The sequence below is a fragment of the Phyllostomus hastatus genome, unplaced genomic scaffold (genome assembly GCF_019186645.2).
Source record: "Phyllostomus hastatus isolate PE091 unplaced genomic scaffold, TTU_PhHast_1.1 phas_contig_16, whole genome shotgun sequence".
NCBI classification, from domain to species: Eukaryota; Metazoa; Chordata; class Mammalia; order Chiroptera; family Phyllostomidae; genus Phyllostomus; species Phyllostomus hastatus.
In genome coordinates, this window is record NW_025333643.1 from 21,341,827 (window position 1) to 21,360,285 (window position 18,459).

At 37.5% G+C, this 18,459-nt stretch overlaps 1 protein-coding gene across 1 annotated transcript in view; it reads right to left on the reverse strand.

Annotated features, from left to right (window-relative positions):
* Positions 1-18,459, reverse strand: part of ADAMTS9 (ADAM metallopeptidase with thrombospondin type 1 motif 9) — a 165,864-nt gene that overhangs the window by 111,116 nt on the left and 36,289 nt on the right. Inside the window, exons 9-12 of the mRNA XM_045832055.1 lie at positions 14,977-15,123; positions 13,553-13,694; positions 11,492-11,605; positions 5,515-5,660 (exon numbers count right to left, since the gene is read on the reverse strand). Coding sequence (XP_045688011.1) covers positions 5,515-5,660; positions 11,492-11,605; positions 13,553-13,694; positions 14,977-15,123 — 549 coding nt within the window. The remainder of the gene's footprint in view (positions 1-5,514; positions 5,661-11,491; positions 11,606-13,552; positions 13,695-14,976; positions 15,124-18,459) is intronic.

Here is an 18,459-nt window from a genome sequence, read left to right on the forward strand (position 1 = left end):
GTGGGGGGTTGAAATGGAAACAACTGCACTTGAACAAAGATTTTTTAAAAAATGAAAAAAAAAGCGCATGGAAAATCCTCTATGTAAGGGGCCATATTTTTGAGGATTATGAAGATGAACCCTAAAAACAGAGGGTTTGAATCTCAGTCCTGCCTGTTAATAACAGTGCAATCTTAGGCAGGCTGTTTTCATCTCTCTAGGCTTGTCCCCTGTCTGTAAAAGGGAGATGATACTAATAATGTCTACTTCACAGGGCTGAGTGAGGGGGTTCACTGGGTTAATACACTCAAAGCACTTGAACAAGGCCTGCCTTACAGTAAATGTTCAGCTATTACAAGAGTTCACAAACTACAGTGTGTGGGCCAAAATTTGGCCTACAGCATGTTTCTTACATAACTGGTGAGGAAATAATATTGTTTACATTTAAAAAAAGAAAAAATGTTTTAAAAATTGGGATACATCGTAATTACATCAAATTCAAATTTCAGTGTTTGAAAACTTTATAAATAAAGTTTTATTTATAGAACACAGCCACACCCACTCTTACATATTATCTATGTATGTTTCTTACTACACCAGCAAGGTTGAATAGTTGGGACAGAGAGCCTATGATTCTCAAAGTCTAAAATACTTAAATCTTTTACAGAAAAAGTATTTGTTTATGAAAAAAGTTTGCTGGCCCCTGAGCTATTCTTATGACTATGCATGGACATGTTGTGAGGTAGGTAGTGGCATTCTTGTTTCTGATACTTTGTTGGAACTGGGCTCAGAAATGTTAAGTATTCTGGTAGGGACATGTGCCAATTCAGTGAGATGCACTGGCTAAGGCCAACCCAGACCTTTCACTCATGATCTGGCCTCTCTGCTATGCTGCCTCTCTTGGAATAGGACTCTTCCCATATCAAAACTCCTTCTCTGATCTTATTTCTTTTTTATAAAAGGCAGATTATATTTGATTAATAAATATAAATTTGTCCTTTTGAAACATATGGCTTATCTTATATCCTACCTAGACTAGGGGTGTCAAACTCATTTTCACTAGGGGCCACATCACCTTCGAGGTTGCCTTCAAAGGGCCGAATGTAATTTTAGGACTGTATAAATGCAACTACTCCTTAACAGTTAAGTGAGAGCTCAGTGCTGCTGCTGGGTAGAAACAAGGTGCCAGGCCAGATAAAACAAGGTAGAGTACCAAATTTGACCCTCAGGCCTGTGTTTGCCACCTTTGTCCTAGCCAATATGATCTTTGCCTGAATGGCATGTACTGTGTAATGGGGAAGACTTCAGGCAATTTAATTTACCTTTCAGTATGGAAAAAATTCATTTTATATTTTAATAATTTAGCTGGTTAGGGGTATTTTTTTCCATGTAGGGAAATACTGAAAATTATAGGAAATGCAACTGGAAAAAATATTAACCACATTTTCCAACTACTAAAATCTTTAAAAAATATTGCATGTCAAATAGGGATGAAAAGAGCTTAGGAAATTGCTAGATTAATTACTATGAAAGTAATTATATTTAGCATAGCCAAGCTGAATCTTTCTTTCAAGCACAACCATGCCTATTCATACAAAGAAAATTTGCAATGTTTCATTGCCAAAGATGAAGGAATTTTTGCAAAGATCATCACAGGTGCATTCTACCCTCAAGGAAAGTTAACCTTTAGTTTGCAAATGGGTTTGAACAGAAATCTCAACTTCTACATTTACTTACAATGGGTTAGGGCAGGTTGTTTAGGGTCAGCACAAGGAAGAAATTTCAATGATGCAACAGGCAGCCCCATAAGGTAATGTATTTCCTAAGCTTGGAAAATTTCGAGGAGTCAAATGGCTAACTACTGAGTATGCTGAAAAGCTACTCATGGATTAGATGGGATGAGCCAGGAAGCTGTGCTAGTCATCACTGATGATCCTGCCAGATGCGGCAGTGTATGGAACTGGATATTAAATTCATTAGTTAACGGTGGTCCTACTGTAGCCATTTTGTGTCATTTTCAAGTAAGTTCATCCAGTTCCGTGCCTCAAAAAAACTTTGCTTCAATTCTTTAGAGCCAAATGAGAGATTTTCTTTCTTAGATGAAATAGACATATGCCTACTCTCTTTATTTAAGATTGCATCAGTAGTTGCTACAGTGAAAACCTAAATGAGAAATATTCAGTTCACAGTCATGTCTCTTCTCAAGTCTATGAATTTATTACTTTAAAATGTAACCTACTTCCTAATTGAAAAACAAGACAGAAACACTAGAAGAGGGAAACACTTTGACTTCCATAAAAAATTGGTTTGATTTTTTATTTCGATGATTTTTTATGTAACAATTCCATAAACTACTTGTTTCCAGTCACCAGGACACTCAGAGACAAATTCAGAGCACAAAATAACAAGCACAGACCCACTGGCCTGAGAATGCACCTTCTAGTTCCAATGCTGGTCTTGTTCTATGTCTTATGATTTAGTGGTTCTACTTTAAGTTTTTACCCTATTACATATTTCTCATAGATTTGGTGAGCATATAATTAATTGCCCAATCCAGGACACCTTGAGAATTAAAAAGGGAGCTTTAAACTTCTCCAGGAAGACAGATGTAAACTAAACTGTTCTTACAAACCAGAAAAATGCTCATTACCTGTAGGACATGTGTCAAAAATGGGATTAAGAAAAATAAAGCATTTAAAGAAAATATTAGAGCCCCACTGTCATGATGGCATACCTATAGCACTGTACACAGACTGAGAACAAAAGTTTTTTGAGTAAAATTAGAAAGCCTGTGGTTTACGCAGCTGGCTCATAGGTACAGCAAAATCCACATGCATGGCAATGCTATTTTTCTCTTTTAGTGTCTATATTTTCAAGGAGAAAAAACTAAAAATGCAGTATAATATGTCTCAATGCTAAATAAATACATTCTTGAATCACATGAATACTGTGAAAAAATAAAAACAATCCAGTGTTCTTAATAGAGACAACCTTGGATTCTAAAAGTGGAGCTCTACATTAAAATCTTGGGGCTCCTCAAACTGAGAAAAGGCAGATTGCCAGGTGAGGCAACCATTCCCCTCAAACTGAGAATCAGGACAGCAACCACTTCTGTATTCTACATAGTGAGCCATGTAGAAACTACTCTGCGAGTTTCTCTGAAAAAGCTTTTAAACTGAGATTTGGATCTGATTTTCCCTTTCCGTGTCCCTTTCTCTCATCAAATTGACTTTCCTGGTGCCACTGTAACCTCCCTTTCAGAGGCACACTCCTTGCTCAATGCACAGGAACATCCCACAGTGCAAATAACTTGGAGGTGTTTTAAAGAAGTTATGTCTGTACAGACACTCGACTAGGTGGATTGTATCATTTTAAAACCTCCCATAGCAAACAGCAAGTACAAGGACCTCTAACTGAAGTCTTTAATGATTGGTTCCTAACTTCTGAATGTGAGGATCTTCACTATACTTTGAAGCTCAAGATCCTTTCCTGCTGAAATCTTTACATGGGGTGATTTTCTTTGTCTGGCCATTCCTGTTATGGAATGCTTTATCTCTCTCCACTTTCCACAGCATTTCTACAATTGTTCTAATACTTGAAAAAGAAGAGAAGAGAAGAGGATGAAAAGAAAAACCAAACACTTCTTTCGAATACAATATTCTTGAGTCAAAATTTCAAAAGTGCCTACTATTCACAGTATCCACACCTTCATAATAATATAGCTTATGATAATACCAATTTGGCTCAATGTAGCCACCTCATAGTTTTAACTTATTTAAAATTCATATTTGCTATTGGCTTAATATATTTTATTTTAAAGTTTCAACAATGACATATACTTGATTTTAAAAAGCAATTTATAGAACACTATATGTAGTGTGATCCTTATTTTGTGTGATACTTATTTCATATAATACACATTACATCCACAATCTTGTTGGAAAGTACAAAAGAATACACATACAATTGTTTTTTTTTGGCAGTTATTTCTTGCGGGGATGATTGGGGGTTAGAAATACAATGATAGGCATTTTTTATATAATATATATTTGAATTTTTAAAAACATGTACTATTTTATACTATTATTTACAAATTAATACTAAATATAGGCAAATCTAATGTTTATTAGCTTATATGCATAGATATAAACCAGAGTCTGTATCTTATAGCTCTTTAGGTATCTTCTATAGAGACGAATAATATGTGGATGTGAACTAAATGTTGGGGTATAAACAAAAAATATATTAAAATAAATTGATCATCATCTGTGATTTGTACTACAGACTATTTATTTAGACCAGGGCTTGCAACAATGGCCTGTACAACTCAGATATTTCTTATACACATTTTGGAAGCTTTTTCAATAGCAGGCCCTTTTCCTATCTGCGAACTATCAGCTGGATCCAAGGAGCACCCAGCACTTGTTCTCCATCACTCTGCAGTACAATCCTGTATATAATCCTGTATATAATACAATACTGAACCAGCCCACTTTGCTGCTTTACATGCATGTTTCTCTCTACAATCCAGTCTGCGACCCCTACTGCAGGCTGTTAAAAATGAATATTGCTGGGCAAAATCATTTTACATCATCCCAAAGAAGCAGGTTCTTTAAAAATGGTTGTTGCTGCTTTATACATCTAAAAACTACTCCTAATCTGTGAAGATTTCTTGGGGGCCCCCAGTCTATATAGGTTCAGCAGCAATAATGTCATGTATTATATTATACTCCTTTAAATTTGATACATCTTATAGTCACACAAAATTGGATGTCATTCCTCAAAACAAAGATAGCAATTTTTAAAACCTACTTGTAAACAGCCTCCCCAGCAAACACAGGTCTACCATTAATAGATGCTGGGAAAAAAACCCACTGGCTTTATGTGAACATGCAGGTCTTAACAAGGTTAGGCTGGTCACATAATGAGAATTATCCTGACAAGCAGGACACTCCCAAACTATAAACTGTCAGGTTGTGCAGTAGGGACCTCAGGTATCTCAACTGTAAAACAACTAGATTGATACAAAAAGTAGTTCCTGGCTTGCTGTCCCAGGTCCCTTGGGATCTGCTAATGCTGCCTTGGGGGTCTGTGCACCCTTTTTAGCATTTCAGGAGCTAACTGGAAAGGGCATATTTATCTACAATCTGGATAGAAATGACCATTCTTTTTGTTTCCTCGTGAAAAATTTATCTGTTCACTTTATTAGCATGCTATCTATCCCAAACTCTAGAAGTGGGAGAGCACTGAGGTATGTCTGACTATCAAAATTGTTAAACAGGCCAATCAATATAAAAGCACCTACTGTTCATTAGACAAAACTTTTAATAATAAAGGATCATGGGAAAAAAAGAATAATACAGAAGGGAATTACCCAGAGATAGAGCTTGGACACCATTCGTTTTAGCAAACGTCAAGATTACCCACTCTCTTAATCTGGAAAGAGCTCTTTATCTGCCTTCAGTTAAATTTTCCCTTTGGGCATTTTTCTTTTCTGCTATGTCATTAATAATAGTGATGAGTTCTAGGACTTACTCTGGTCTGTTGCACTCCCGAATAGCAACTTTGATGCCCCCTCCACATGTTCTTGAGCAGGTTCCAAAGTGAGTCCAACTTCCCCAGGATCCATCAGTCACAGGGCCCTCCATTTCTTTGGGAACACAAAATCCAAACTTGCAGTGCTGTATTTTATAAGGGGAACAATGAAGGATAGCTTGGTGCTTGAAACATTGTAAGACCCACTGTCCTTTCAAATACACCCAATTCTGAATGTTTCCTGTGTGCTGGTGTGACATGGCACAATTTCATCATCCATATGAATAATGGAAACTGGAGGGATTTTATTCTCATACTTTTGATTTTAGGCTGTCTTCATTTACAATTTGCTTAAATAAAACTGGCCAATGAGAGGCTGTCAGGGTAACTCCAGTGGCTGGCTTTGAAGTGCTCAATTAGTTTAGTTGAATAAAAGAGGAGTGGAAATAGACTGGCTACAGATAGGGCCAAAATGAGTTAGTAGATTTGCACAGCAAATCTCCACTAACTAGACTCACAGATGTTGTGAACCTGTTAAAAAGATAATGCTTTATTGCTTCCCATGGATTTGAAAACTCAATTTCAATTGAATGGAAATAGGAAAAAAAGCTAGTTATAGGACTCCTATATACTCATTCCACCAAGGCACACAGAGAACACTAAGGCAAAATGGACACATTATAGAGAGCCCTAAACTTTATTCCTTTTTGATACCAATGGTTTCACAACCTCCAGCCTGGAGCAGGAAAAAGGCCATGATATTTACAATGAAACAAAAAATAAAAGTCCTCAGCAGGACAAAGGGGTCAAGAAGCCCATTTCAGCCCTTTGCCATTGTTGGGTGTGAGGCCTTTACACAAAGCTGAGGTCACTGAGCAGGGGACAAAGGAAGAGCAGCAGCCATGGAGGCAGGAGGGTGACGCCCTGCGGCTCACTCAGATCTCTAAGCAGAGCTAGTGGCTCTGCCGTGATTTATCCACAGGGAAGACACAGGTGTGGAGCCACAAAGGCTGGGGAGGAGGGTATATGCGGGGAAAGTGGACAAATAAGAAGCAAGTGAAGGTCTCAGTCTTCATGGCTGGTCCCAGAAAGGCTTGGTGAAAAATTATTCAGAGTATAATTAACTTTCCCTATTCTTCTGTACCTTCTTCCTTGGAATTATTCTCTTAGAGTATCTGAGGACACATCTCCCTGGGCTGTTTGGTTGAGGCTTAAAAGGTTCTGCTGAGTCCAAAAAATTCTGGGCAACTCCATATCTGAGAAATGTGGGCAGAGGCAGAAGTGATCACATCACTCCCCCAAATCCCTGTATGCTTGTCTCTCTAGCATTCTTGAAACATATGCACATAAAGATAAATGGGAGAAGTGGCTTTGTCCAGAGCACCACTACCTAATAAGAATGTAACTTGAGTCATGTATTTAAACAAATTAAAAAATTTCTAAAAGCCACATTAAAATAAGTAAAAAAATCCCTGAAATTAATTTTAATCTCTTATTTAGCTCAACACATCCAAAACATTATTTCTACAAGTAGTCAATACAAAATTAGAAATGAGTTTTTAAATACTTTTTTCGTACTAAGTCTTCAACACCTGGTATGTTTTTTCACTTAAGCACATCTCAGTTCAGGCTGACATTTCAAGCGCTCACCAGCCTCATGTGCCTAATGGCTACCATACTGGACAGTGCAGGGACAAAGCTTAGTGAGCAAAAGTCTAGCTTCCACAAACTGTGACCTTGGGCAAGTCACTGAACTCTGTTTCCACAGATGAAAAATGAAGACTTACCTGCCAAAGTTGTCTTGAGTATACCATGAGATAGTATATCTACAGCACCTAATACACAGCTGAGCACAAAAGGGACCACACTTCAATAAAGTTAGTAATAATAATGGCAAACATTTATACTTGATATTTTTCAGGCACTGTTCTAAGCATATATCAACTTTCTTAACTCTCACAGCATGCTATGAAGTAGGTACTATTATTACCCCCATTTCTACAGAAAAGAAAATGGTGGTAAAAAGGGGTTGAGGCCAAACCTCAGTAACAGACAGAGCCTAATCATTAGACAATCTGACTCCAGAGTGTCCTCTTAACTGTGACAGATGCTGTGTCTCTCTCAATTGTGAGCAAATGTGAACAATTTTTGACATCTAAATAAAGATTGAAATTTAAAACAAAATCAAATAAATAAAATGGTTAGGCAAGGCTAAGACTAAGTTGTGCACCTGATATCCATTGTCCCTTTCATCCTAGGTATAGAATCTGTATTTCCCCAGATTCTTGTACAGATAAGAGTGGCCAAAGAGATGTCAGCAGCATTCATTGGGTGAGATTCTGGGAAGGTTCTTTTGCCCATTTGTTCCTTGCTCTTTGGCTTCATTCTGCCTAAGACTCAGACTTGATGGCTGGAGCTGCCACAAGCCATTTTGTTATTTTGAGGGAAAAGACCATTTGCATATGACAGTGGAGCAGAAAAAAATTAGAAGTCTGGGTCTCTGAAGATTTTGTGGAACTACCACAACAGCTCCATAACTTGTTTAATTCTGGGCTAGCTTTTTTTTTTTTTTTGTCAGAAGAAGGCCAATTTTCTTACACTATGATAACTGGGTCTGACCTTAACAAAATTTCTAATTAATATATAACTAAGGTCATAGCTGACACCCAAATTCAGCCTTCCAGGCTTGGTGCCACATACACATTTTATAAATTCTATAAGGTAAGGAAAAAATCCTATTCATGGGGTTTCATAATGAGATATGACCTGGGAATACATTTTTCTCCTTTTGACACTTAAGTCTTCAGTCTGTTGACCTCTTTATCCCATAGACTCTACTTGCACAAGAACAATAAACTTCAGAGCAAAATAAGGACATAGGTGCTGGCATTACTATAGTGTTATCATTCAGCTCTGCACTCAAATGTCCTCACATGGTCCCTTTTAAAAATAAAACTTCAAACTGAAAACTGATCTTCAGATGAAATCTATCTTACTGATATGACCATTGATGGGTATCCAAAGGAAAAGAAGAACCTCAGAAAAACAGAGGAAGTACCTGAGATGACAGAGCCTGGAAATTAGGGCTGGTTGGCAAAAATGTACCAAGATCATCTATTTTTCCAGGCAAATTTGACAAACAATAATGACGTGCTGGAATAGCCATTATGTCATACCAAAGCATTAAGCAGATAGTGGGGCCCCAGCCAAAATACAGTTTCCTTTTAGGAAAGTCAGCCTTTCCTAAAAGTGTCCAGAGCCATTTAAAAGATATTCTACCTAAGTAGCTCCCAAACCCCCTTAAAAAAGGTTGGAGAAGGAATTTGGTGATCAATTGCATACAAATGAGGTTTAAAGCAAAAGTTTCAAACCTGAGACTCACAAACAGGGTTAAAATAAAAATGTTAATGGACTTAACAAGAGAATGAAGAAAAGAAAGAGACATTAGAGTCATTCATCAAAATAACAAGGTGTCAGCAGCCCAAGACAGATCACTGCTGAGGGAGAAGGCAGAAAGAAGAGAAAGAAAAAAAATTAACCCTTCAGTAAAGGGAGTCAGAATTTGCTAGAGAAAGGCATATGGTTTTACTGCCAATTCTACGAAAACAAAATGAAAGAACCAAAGAATTTCTATGCCAACATATCTACCATCTCTGGCATTTGTAAAATGCATAAATATTCTTCAGGGGAATAAACACATTTACCCACATCTTTAATAAAAGCTACTAGACTTGGCCACTTTGCATTTTTTTCAATTTTTTAAAACACAACTAAAAATGCACCTATCATTTTCTCTTCAGGGTTGCTTCTCTGCAAGTGTTCTGAACCTGCCCTTTGGAATGCCTCGAAGTCCCTGACTCTTGCTGAACACAAACACACATCAAAAAAGTCTTCTGAAAGATGTCCCAAATAGCCCATCCCTCAGGTGTAAGATTAGCCTGCAATCCCTTGTTTTCTGCTTCTGTTACAAAAACAGAAGATTAGAAAAGACACAACAGACATCCTCCCAAGTTCTTCTGTGTTCCCCAACTGATTGGGATACCATATCACTACATGGCATTTGGCAGCCTGTTCATGACAATATTACTAAATATAATTCACTTCATCATATTATTGAGAATCCTTCTTTGTTATGGTTTTTAAAGCAATAGCATGTGTCAGAAATAGACATATTATGTGGGTACCTCGGATTCACTAAAAACCACAACACAATACCAGTGACTTTTTCCAACATTAAACAGTTTCAACACAAGTAATAGAGTTGGCTGGCTCTATATCAAGCCAACTAACCAAATCATCAAATGAGTATCACGTTTACTGTCATCTCCCATCAACTGGTAGCAGCTGTCTGGGTCACTGTGTTTAGAAGGACTCTGAGGCCACTTCATCTCATAACAATGAGTGAATTCTTAGCAGCTGCCATGGAAATCTAAGAAATATATTTCCACTCAAAGCTATGATCTTCAGCCATCAACATGTTGAGTTAAATGTCCACCCAAAAGTTAAAGATTTGCTATGACCAAGGAGATGTATTTCTTTTTAAGCTAATGAAAGGTACAAAGGTTGTTATACCTATGTCTGTATATAGTTTTGGTGAGGTTGTTATTGGGGAAAGGGGTATACATAATTGCTGAGGTCCCAGCCATTAAGAAATAATAACTTGAGGTGGCTTAGTCACCAAATCAAGTATAAAATCATCTTCATTGTAACTTTTTATTTTTGTATTGAACTTTGTGTTTTTCAAACACCTTTTATGACCTCCAGTTCATGTAACTTTATTCCATAAGAGATGAAAGATGAATGAAGAAACCACTAGTCCCCCTATGTGACCACTGGAAACTGAAGGAGCTCAGTTATAGCCATGACAGTACACTTCAGCCTCTTCAGAACAAACAAAAGAGGGAGTTAGGGAGAGCAGGGGCCCAGGGTTGGGGGCTCTGCCCTGAACAAACTGTATGATCTTGGGCAAGTCACTTATTTTTTCTGTTCCTTATGTGTAAAATTGAGTGAAAAAGAATTAAGTTCTGCCATCTCTTTAGTACTCCTTCCATGGAAATGTTCTGGTGCCATTGATTCTACAAGGCAAAGTGGAGGGAAAAAGTGAGATGAGAATAAAATATTAAAAGTCAGCAAAGTAGACAATGGGAAGAAGATAGAAGAGAGGAAAAATATATAGAAGAAAGACAAGAGGCTCAGAATAGAGTCTAAGGATTGCATTGTTGTTCAGTGACAGAATGCCATTTTTCATGTGGATTTTTAAAAAATCAGGGTTTATGTCTAAAACATGTTCTCACCAAATTTTTGAGTGATAATGATGCTATCACATAGTACCTTGTTGTTGTTGTTGTTTCTTTTAAGATGGACATGAGATGAAGCATGTTACATTGATCATACCCAGGTGCCTGGGACATTGTTATTTATCACTGGGCTATGCAAGTAGTGGATTTTGTTTGGTTAGTAACAAGTAAGTGGAAACCAAGATAACTGAATGAGAATTTGGACTTGGATACATCCCAGGTGACATCATCACTTCTTAAAGGGACAAAGGTTGGGAAAAGCTAGTAGTGAACACAGTAAGTTTAATGTATTTCTGGATTTCTTTGATTTTAAGATGCTTCATCATTTAATAATAGACTTCCACTGCCACCCCCAAAAGAGACAGAAAGAAGAAAAATGCTACCTCACATTAAATGTAGCCATAAATCAAAATGCACATTGGAATTTTGGAAATTCGAAAATGAGAAAAAGTATGTCTTAAAATGGAGGCAATAGTGATAGCCATGTCTATCACATCAATAGTATACAATAATGTTTTCACAATTTTCAATAGCAAAGCTGAACCTCTTGCCTCAAAAAAGTATTATATATGCTAAAACACTGCATTTATTTACATTCTAAACAGTGGTGACTGAGCCCGCAGCTAAAATGTTGCCCATTTCCGGTCCAAAAGAGAAGGAAAGGTTAGGTCGTTACTTGCCTTTCCAGACTCACACTCGGTCCCATCGGCCCAGGGTGTGTGCTGTGTCCGGCAGCCTTTGCTCGCTCCATCCCCTCCGTCCCCGTTATTGCACCAGAGTCGTCGACACTGCATCTGCTCATTTCAGTGAGACGACAATTCAGTGACAACATGGTTAGATGATATCAAACAAGGCAAGGATTCCTTTCAATGAATGTTTTGCCAGTGATGTGCGGAAAGGAATTTTATTTCCTGGTATGATAAGTGATAAAGTATTCTAAGAGATAGAGAGAGCAGTAAATGAGGCACACTTGTATGCCTGGTAGGACTTGAAATGGTGTAAAAAAAGGGGCTTCTATGCATCACAGAGTGGCATCTTGCCCAGCAACCCCTCCCCCGGCTGCTGATGAGGACACTGGGGCAGAGATGAAGGAGCATGCGCACTCGCACACTGGAGCTGTGTGATGAGAGCTGAGGTTTGTGAGGAGGTGTGACGGGAGATTAGGTTCAGAGTTACGCTGTGATTAGCTGTGATTTGAGTTTTGGTTTGGCTTGACGGCAAAACTAGTGTTTTCTTTTAGTAGTCCGTATACTACCATGGTCATAAAGTAACTGTTTACTAGGGTCTTAGGGGTTATCAGTAGAAAGAAGGGACAAAATATTGTGAAACATTTCAGGCATACAAGCACAAATAGCAATATAATGGATAAGCATGAACCTACCACCCAACTAAAGAAAGGAAACTCCCCAGGCCCAGGTGAAGGCCCAGTATATTCCTCCTTAATCCCAAACCCCTTTCCCTTCTCCCAGAGATGACATTGTCACGCAGGGTGGCCATCCTATCATTCCCATTGCTCTATGACAAATATGTAAGTATCAAACAATAACATACATTTCAACGTTAAGCAAACAATATTATTCAGCATTTCAGAATATACTGATAGGCCTTGTAACTTGCTTACACTCACTAGTCACACACATACACACACAGCATTTTTTAGTATTACCCAAGTTGATATATTTAGCTCTATTTCAGAGCATACATTTTAGACACTTCTTCCTGATTATTAAACTAAACCATGCTCATAATAGAAAAAATCAGAAAGTTCTAATAATTTATTTTTTAAATAGAAAAGCCTCAAACTACCCAGGTTTTCTTGCCTTTTACAGTTGAGAACATACTCTACAAAATAATTATTTACCCTATTAATTTAAAACATCAGGAACATGTTCCTATGTGCAGTTAATTTTTAATTATTGTATAGTATTCTACTAAATGGAGACACCATAATTTGCTGACCCATTTTATTGTACGGCACTTGGATTACTCCTAATGTTCACTGTAATGAATAATACAGAAATAAGTATAATCATGAATAAATTTTAGTCAAAATATTTTGTTATTTTCATGGAATCACTGTACTTCTCAATTCACCATGCAATCTCTGAAATTTCTTTCAGCAAAACAAACACATACACCCAAAGAGGTAGAATGAGGCACCCCAAAGAAGCACAGTTCTGCACATTTGAAATCTGATAACCACCAGATCATATCATTCGTCGAAATGTCCACAACACATACATCAAAGTATCACACACCCATCAGCTGAGCTACCACCAGAAACGACTTGAAGCCCCAGGTAGTCACAGGACACAGGTTTGACGAGCTAAACCAGGGAAACAGGTTTGTCCCATGAATTACTTTTATTGCATCTAGAAGAGTCCCTATAATAAAAGTCACCTAGACAGGTCAATGGTCATGAAAGGAGACGAGGAGAAAAAAGGGCTGAACTCTGCCATTACAGCTCTGCAACATGCCCTCTTTGAGCCTCACTTTCCCCACAATGTGAAGAAAACAATAACAGCATCTCCCTGTTGGGCTGTCCTGAGAGTGAAATGAGAAAGTGCCAGCAAAGCACCTGCCATCACTGAGTACTGTGACTGCTTATCACCATCATTGTTAGTATTATCCTTAAGAGTCAATGACCATTCCCAACTTTTCCATGAGTGGTTTATGTTAGAGTGAAAATCTAATGGAAAACTATGAATAAAGAGGTCCAGAATCAACCTCCAAACACTTACCATAAATGGGCACACCTGAGAACCTGGTCCAAAAATCAATTCACATTGTTTATTCACGTTGTAAAGGAGGCCTGGCAGTTGGGAAGGCAAATGGTAGTATCTGGATTCAGGTTTGTTAAGCAAACACTCGCCGTAACCAATGCTATGGAAAACAAAAAGTACAGATGATGAGAGCAATGGGTGACACATGACTTGTTGACACCTCCAGATGAAATGGAAGGTCATCCGGCATTGTAATGGTAGAGAGGACAGTTATTTATATTTGTTTTACTCTTTTCATCCAAGGTTAAGTGTAGGAGCTGAAGTTATGTTTTATATAGTTATGTTACGTTAAGTATATGTTTGTATACTCTTTGGCTATGTATACAACACAGTAGGAAATGTGTACCTCTGACAGCTTTTATCATATTTCAAGGCAATTATATTTTTTATATATTTATTTCTTTTTTACCATCTTCTCTAATAGGCTGTAAGATTCTTAGGGGCAAAGATAGTGTCTTTTCATCTTCTGTAACAGCACATATTTAGTAAATGTTTGCTGAATACATGAGTGAATTAATCAAGAACCACCTATCATCTGATTAAAGCGGAAAAACAACAGCCTTCCTGTTCTTCTGATATTTCTACAAACACTTCTGGATGAAATTCACACCCAGTGAGTTCTGATTAATAAAACCCCCTCTTCCCTGTGGTTGTAAAAATATACACCCAGTGACCTTAGGACAATCACTTAACCTTTTGTACTTCTGGGAGAGAAAAGCAATAAATCTGTGACACAGGAATATTGTATAATGTAATGGGATCTTTGAGCAGCCTGGCAGGAAGCTTAAAAAACAAAACAAGAGAGAAGGTATGTATGTGTGTGTAAGACAGAGAGGGTGGGAGGGAGGGAGAGAGGGAGAGGAAGACAGAAAGAAAAGTGGGGGGTGGGGAGAGGGGGAGAGAGAAAGAGAGAGAGAGAGAATGTCCTCCATTCAACAACAGGGAGGGTTGCTGCAATTTTCATCCACCCAGATAATCTTTTGGGGGATTGTCTCACTATCCTACCCCTTTCCAAGCCAAAATGACTAAGTTAAAGCTCATAAATATTGTGGCTTTCCCTCATCATGTAATCACATTCATGGTCCCTCTCCCAACACCTGAACATCTAGATTTCCTATCTTTACCAGAAATAAAGCAACATTTACACATTCTCTGTAAGATCCCAACCTTCTTTTTAGCTCAGTCTGTAATCTTCTAAACTGCGGCAAGGACATAAGCTGCACAGATGGCAGAGAGTATTTTTCCCCTCCTTCAAGGAATGTCAGTCAACAAAAATAACAATGCAAAAAGAATGCCTGACTCTACATTTTCTTTCCCACAATTAAGTTACTACATGGAGGAACACACGAGAAGTCTGTGCTAAAACGAAGTTCAAGTCTTACTCTAAAAATTCAGTGACATATTTTCGACTACACTTTGACCATATCCAGGGTTTGGTGTGGAAGTTCAATGTTGGAGCCATAACTTGCTGGGGACTCTTTACTCCTTCTTCTTTGCACTTATTGCTGTCGTCATGAGGCATATTAAACCTAAGGCCAACGAGACAAGGATGAGACTGTCAATAAACACAAAGAGATTGAGCTGTTATAATTGCTTTCAAGAATGTACATGTCTAAAAAAATTTTTAAACTGACTACTGCATTGTGGATAAAAACCCGAATCCTGGTAAGCAGAACAAAACTAGACAATTAGAAATGCAGTGGTGATAAAATATAATTCTCACTCAATTTAATATGCAGTGCCTATAATGTATAAAAAATGTGGATTGAGCCATTATGTGGCTTAAGTGTACTTTCTGGAATTGCAGAAGCTTTGAATGTTCTGTAGTTGGTGCTGGAATACAGTAGTCGTAGTTCCTAATAAGCGGTTAAAGGCCAATTTATAGAGGCAAGATTTGGCAGGTTATGATAACATTGTGAATATAAAGAGTCACTCAAATGTCAAAATTTGCAGCCAAAGCTTTCTAATAAGAGGCTCACTGTGGGTGTTGGCATCTCCTCCACTTCAGATCAGGTTGACAAAGGTCATAACCCTGTAGGTACATCATTATAAAGGTATGTGAAGTTCATGCACAATAAAACAATTAAGGAAGGCTGCAAGCATGGAAACCAGAGACATGCCTCTTCAATTGGCTTAACTCAAAGATGGCAAATAGTTTCTTGCTTCATACAATATCAATTGATTGATACTGGCTTCCTGAAAAATTGGGCATAAAATGAGTTTAAAATTAACCCAGGTTTCTCTCCTCTGCCCCTGTCCCTCCCCAAAACCCCAGATGGCTGTGATGAAGTACCAATGTCCTCCTCTTGGGCCTAGGAAAGAACTTGGCCACAGGATTAACACATACTTGCCAGATGAAGTAGGGAAAAATGATAGGAAGCATTTGTCAGTCCAGAAACATCAACTGTATGATTTACATGTCATTATCAGCTTTAGTGTTTATCCACTGGCTAAGAAGCTCAGAGGGGCTGTCCTCTTTGGATGACTTTCCCCAAACACAAATTTGATACATATGATTGATTAACTGAACATGTAGGGAAAAATTTCCTTCACCAGTTCATCTTGAAATATGGAAATCAGTGAGTCAGAAGTGTGTAGACTTGTTTCATATGAAAGTAAAGCTGGGATAAAAACCTGTGAAGTCCAGTCCATTGATTTCTCTTGTGTTTGATTTCTTTTTCTTTTAAAATTTTGGGCCCCACAATAATGGACAGATGGAATAATTACCTGATGGAAATTGTGAGGTGGAAAAACTCAAACTGTCTCAGTTGAACTTAAAAGCAGTTCTTATTGCTTATGAGACAGCATTTGCTTAAAACAATGACTGCCCAGGTTTCTAGTTCCCAGCTGCTGAGTTAGTACCCTGCCTATATCAACAAACCCAACAAGCACAGCATCCAAATCTTAGTTTAGCTGTTTCTCTGTAGTGCAAGGGGGCTGATGCTTAACCCCCATCCTCACGAGGACTTGACAAATCCAGTTTATTTCATCACGTAAAAAAAAATTCCTTTCATTCAAATGTCAGGTACATTTGCTTATAGCAGAAGCTTGATAATATACATTAAGCACTTATGAAACAACAATAAAACTTTTATTGTATTCACAACACACTGGGTAGTGTGTTAAATGTGTCAGATGCTTTATTTCATTTAATTAGCTGTTTGACCTAATGACTAATATGATTACTATCTACATTTTACACATAAGGAAACTGAGATGTAATTACTGATTGAGGTCATCAGCACTAAGATGGGGGAGCTGGGATTGGAATCTACTTCAGTCTGATTCTAAAACCTCTTGCTTTGGAATATATATAAACTATATTCCTTGCTGTTAGACAGTTGTGGAATTGTCAGGAATACTGTGAAAAGGTTTCGACATCCAGTAGAGGTGCCTAACCTCTGAAATTCTTCCTCTTAAACTCTGTGTCTATGAAGCTGTATGAGAAGGTAGGAGTTGTTTTTGAAGCAGCCAATAATGCTCAACAGATACAAGAACAACTGCTTTTTTCTTTCAATAACTGTTGGGTTTTTTATTATCAGAAAGTCATGACTGGAAAAACTTAGCATGTAATTTTTAAAAGATTCATTAGAAAATCTGTGGATTTTCACTTCCTTAAATGTGAGCAAAACTAACTATATGAGACTAAGCACTAAAACAAAGGTAATTCTTAATATGTTAGGAATACATTTTTTGCTTAAATAACAACACACATCATTCATTAACTATTTCATACTCCACTTCCTGACACAACTGAGATAATATATGTATTATCCTAGTTTAAAGATAGGGGAAGCAGCATACATTTTCCTCAAGTCAAGCAGAATGTGGAAAAATTCAGTCCAGAACTTGGGTGTCTGGCCCTCAGTTGATGCCTGTCCCGGAGCTGGGAGCCCGGTCTAATCTCGCTAAGTCAAACACAGAGAAACAATACTTACCTGTGGGGATAATGAAGATTAAGGGAGATAATATAAGTGAAAGCTCCTAAAACAATGCCAACAACATGGTTTTTGTGTCAGGAAGATGTTTGTTAACTATGAATTTAGGTTTCTCTACAGCTGAAAATATTTAGTTTTTGCTACTTAATATTCTCACTTTCTTCAAAGTGTCAACTTTATAAGCTGGCTGCCTAAAGAAGTTTATAAGCTCTTATTAGAAGTAAATTAATAGAAAATTAATTATATTTATTTAAATGGTGTATTTTTCTTAGCCATATGTTAGGAAGAAATGTTAATAAAAATTATGTGCCCTTTGAATACATTCCTGTCTCTGCAACTTTTCCAATTCTATTTCCTAGGAAAGGAATAGCTGCCCTGTTGAAATGCAACCTATTTTTCATGATCAAATCTATCCTATTTAAAGTTCTAAAGGAATTTACTAAATTTTATACAAAACAAACAAAAATCCCTAAAAGATTCTGTTAAAATAAGTTTGGGAAAAGAGAGTTACACAAAACCAACAATTTAATACAGAAGTTGTCAAAGCCTTCACTTTATACCATTTAGCCTTGTGACTCCAACCAGGGGTACACTACGATACATTTTTAAAAATCAATTTACTGTTAAACTGATAAAAATGGATCCTACACTTGATATTAGCCAAAAGGCTGAGAAGCAACTTGGACAGCATCATGCTAAGTGAAATAAGCCAGTCAGAGAAAGACAAATACCACATGATTTCATTTATATATGGAATCTAATGAACAAAATAAACAAAATAGAAACTGACTCACAGATGCAAAGAATAGACTGACAACTGTCAGAGGGAAGAAAGGTTGGGGGGCTGGATGAAAAAAAAGGGAAGGAATTAAGAAAAAACCTCATAGACACAGATAACAGTGTGGTGATTACCAGAAGGAAAGGGGA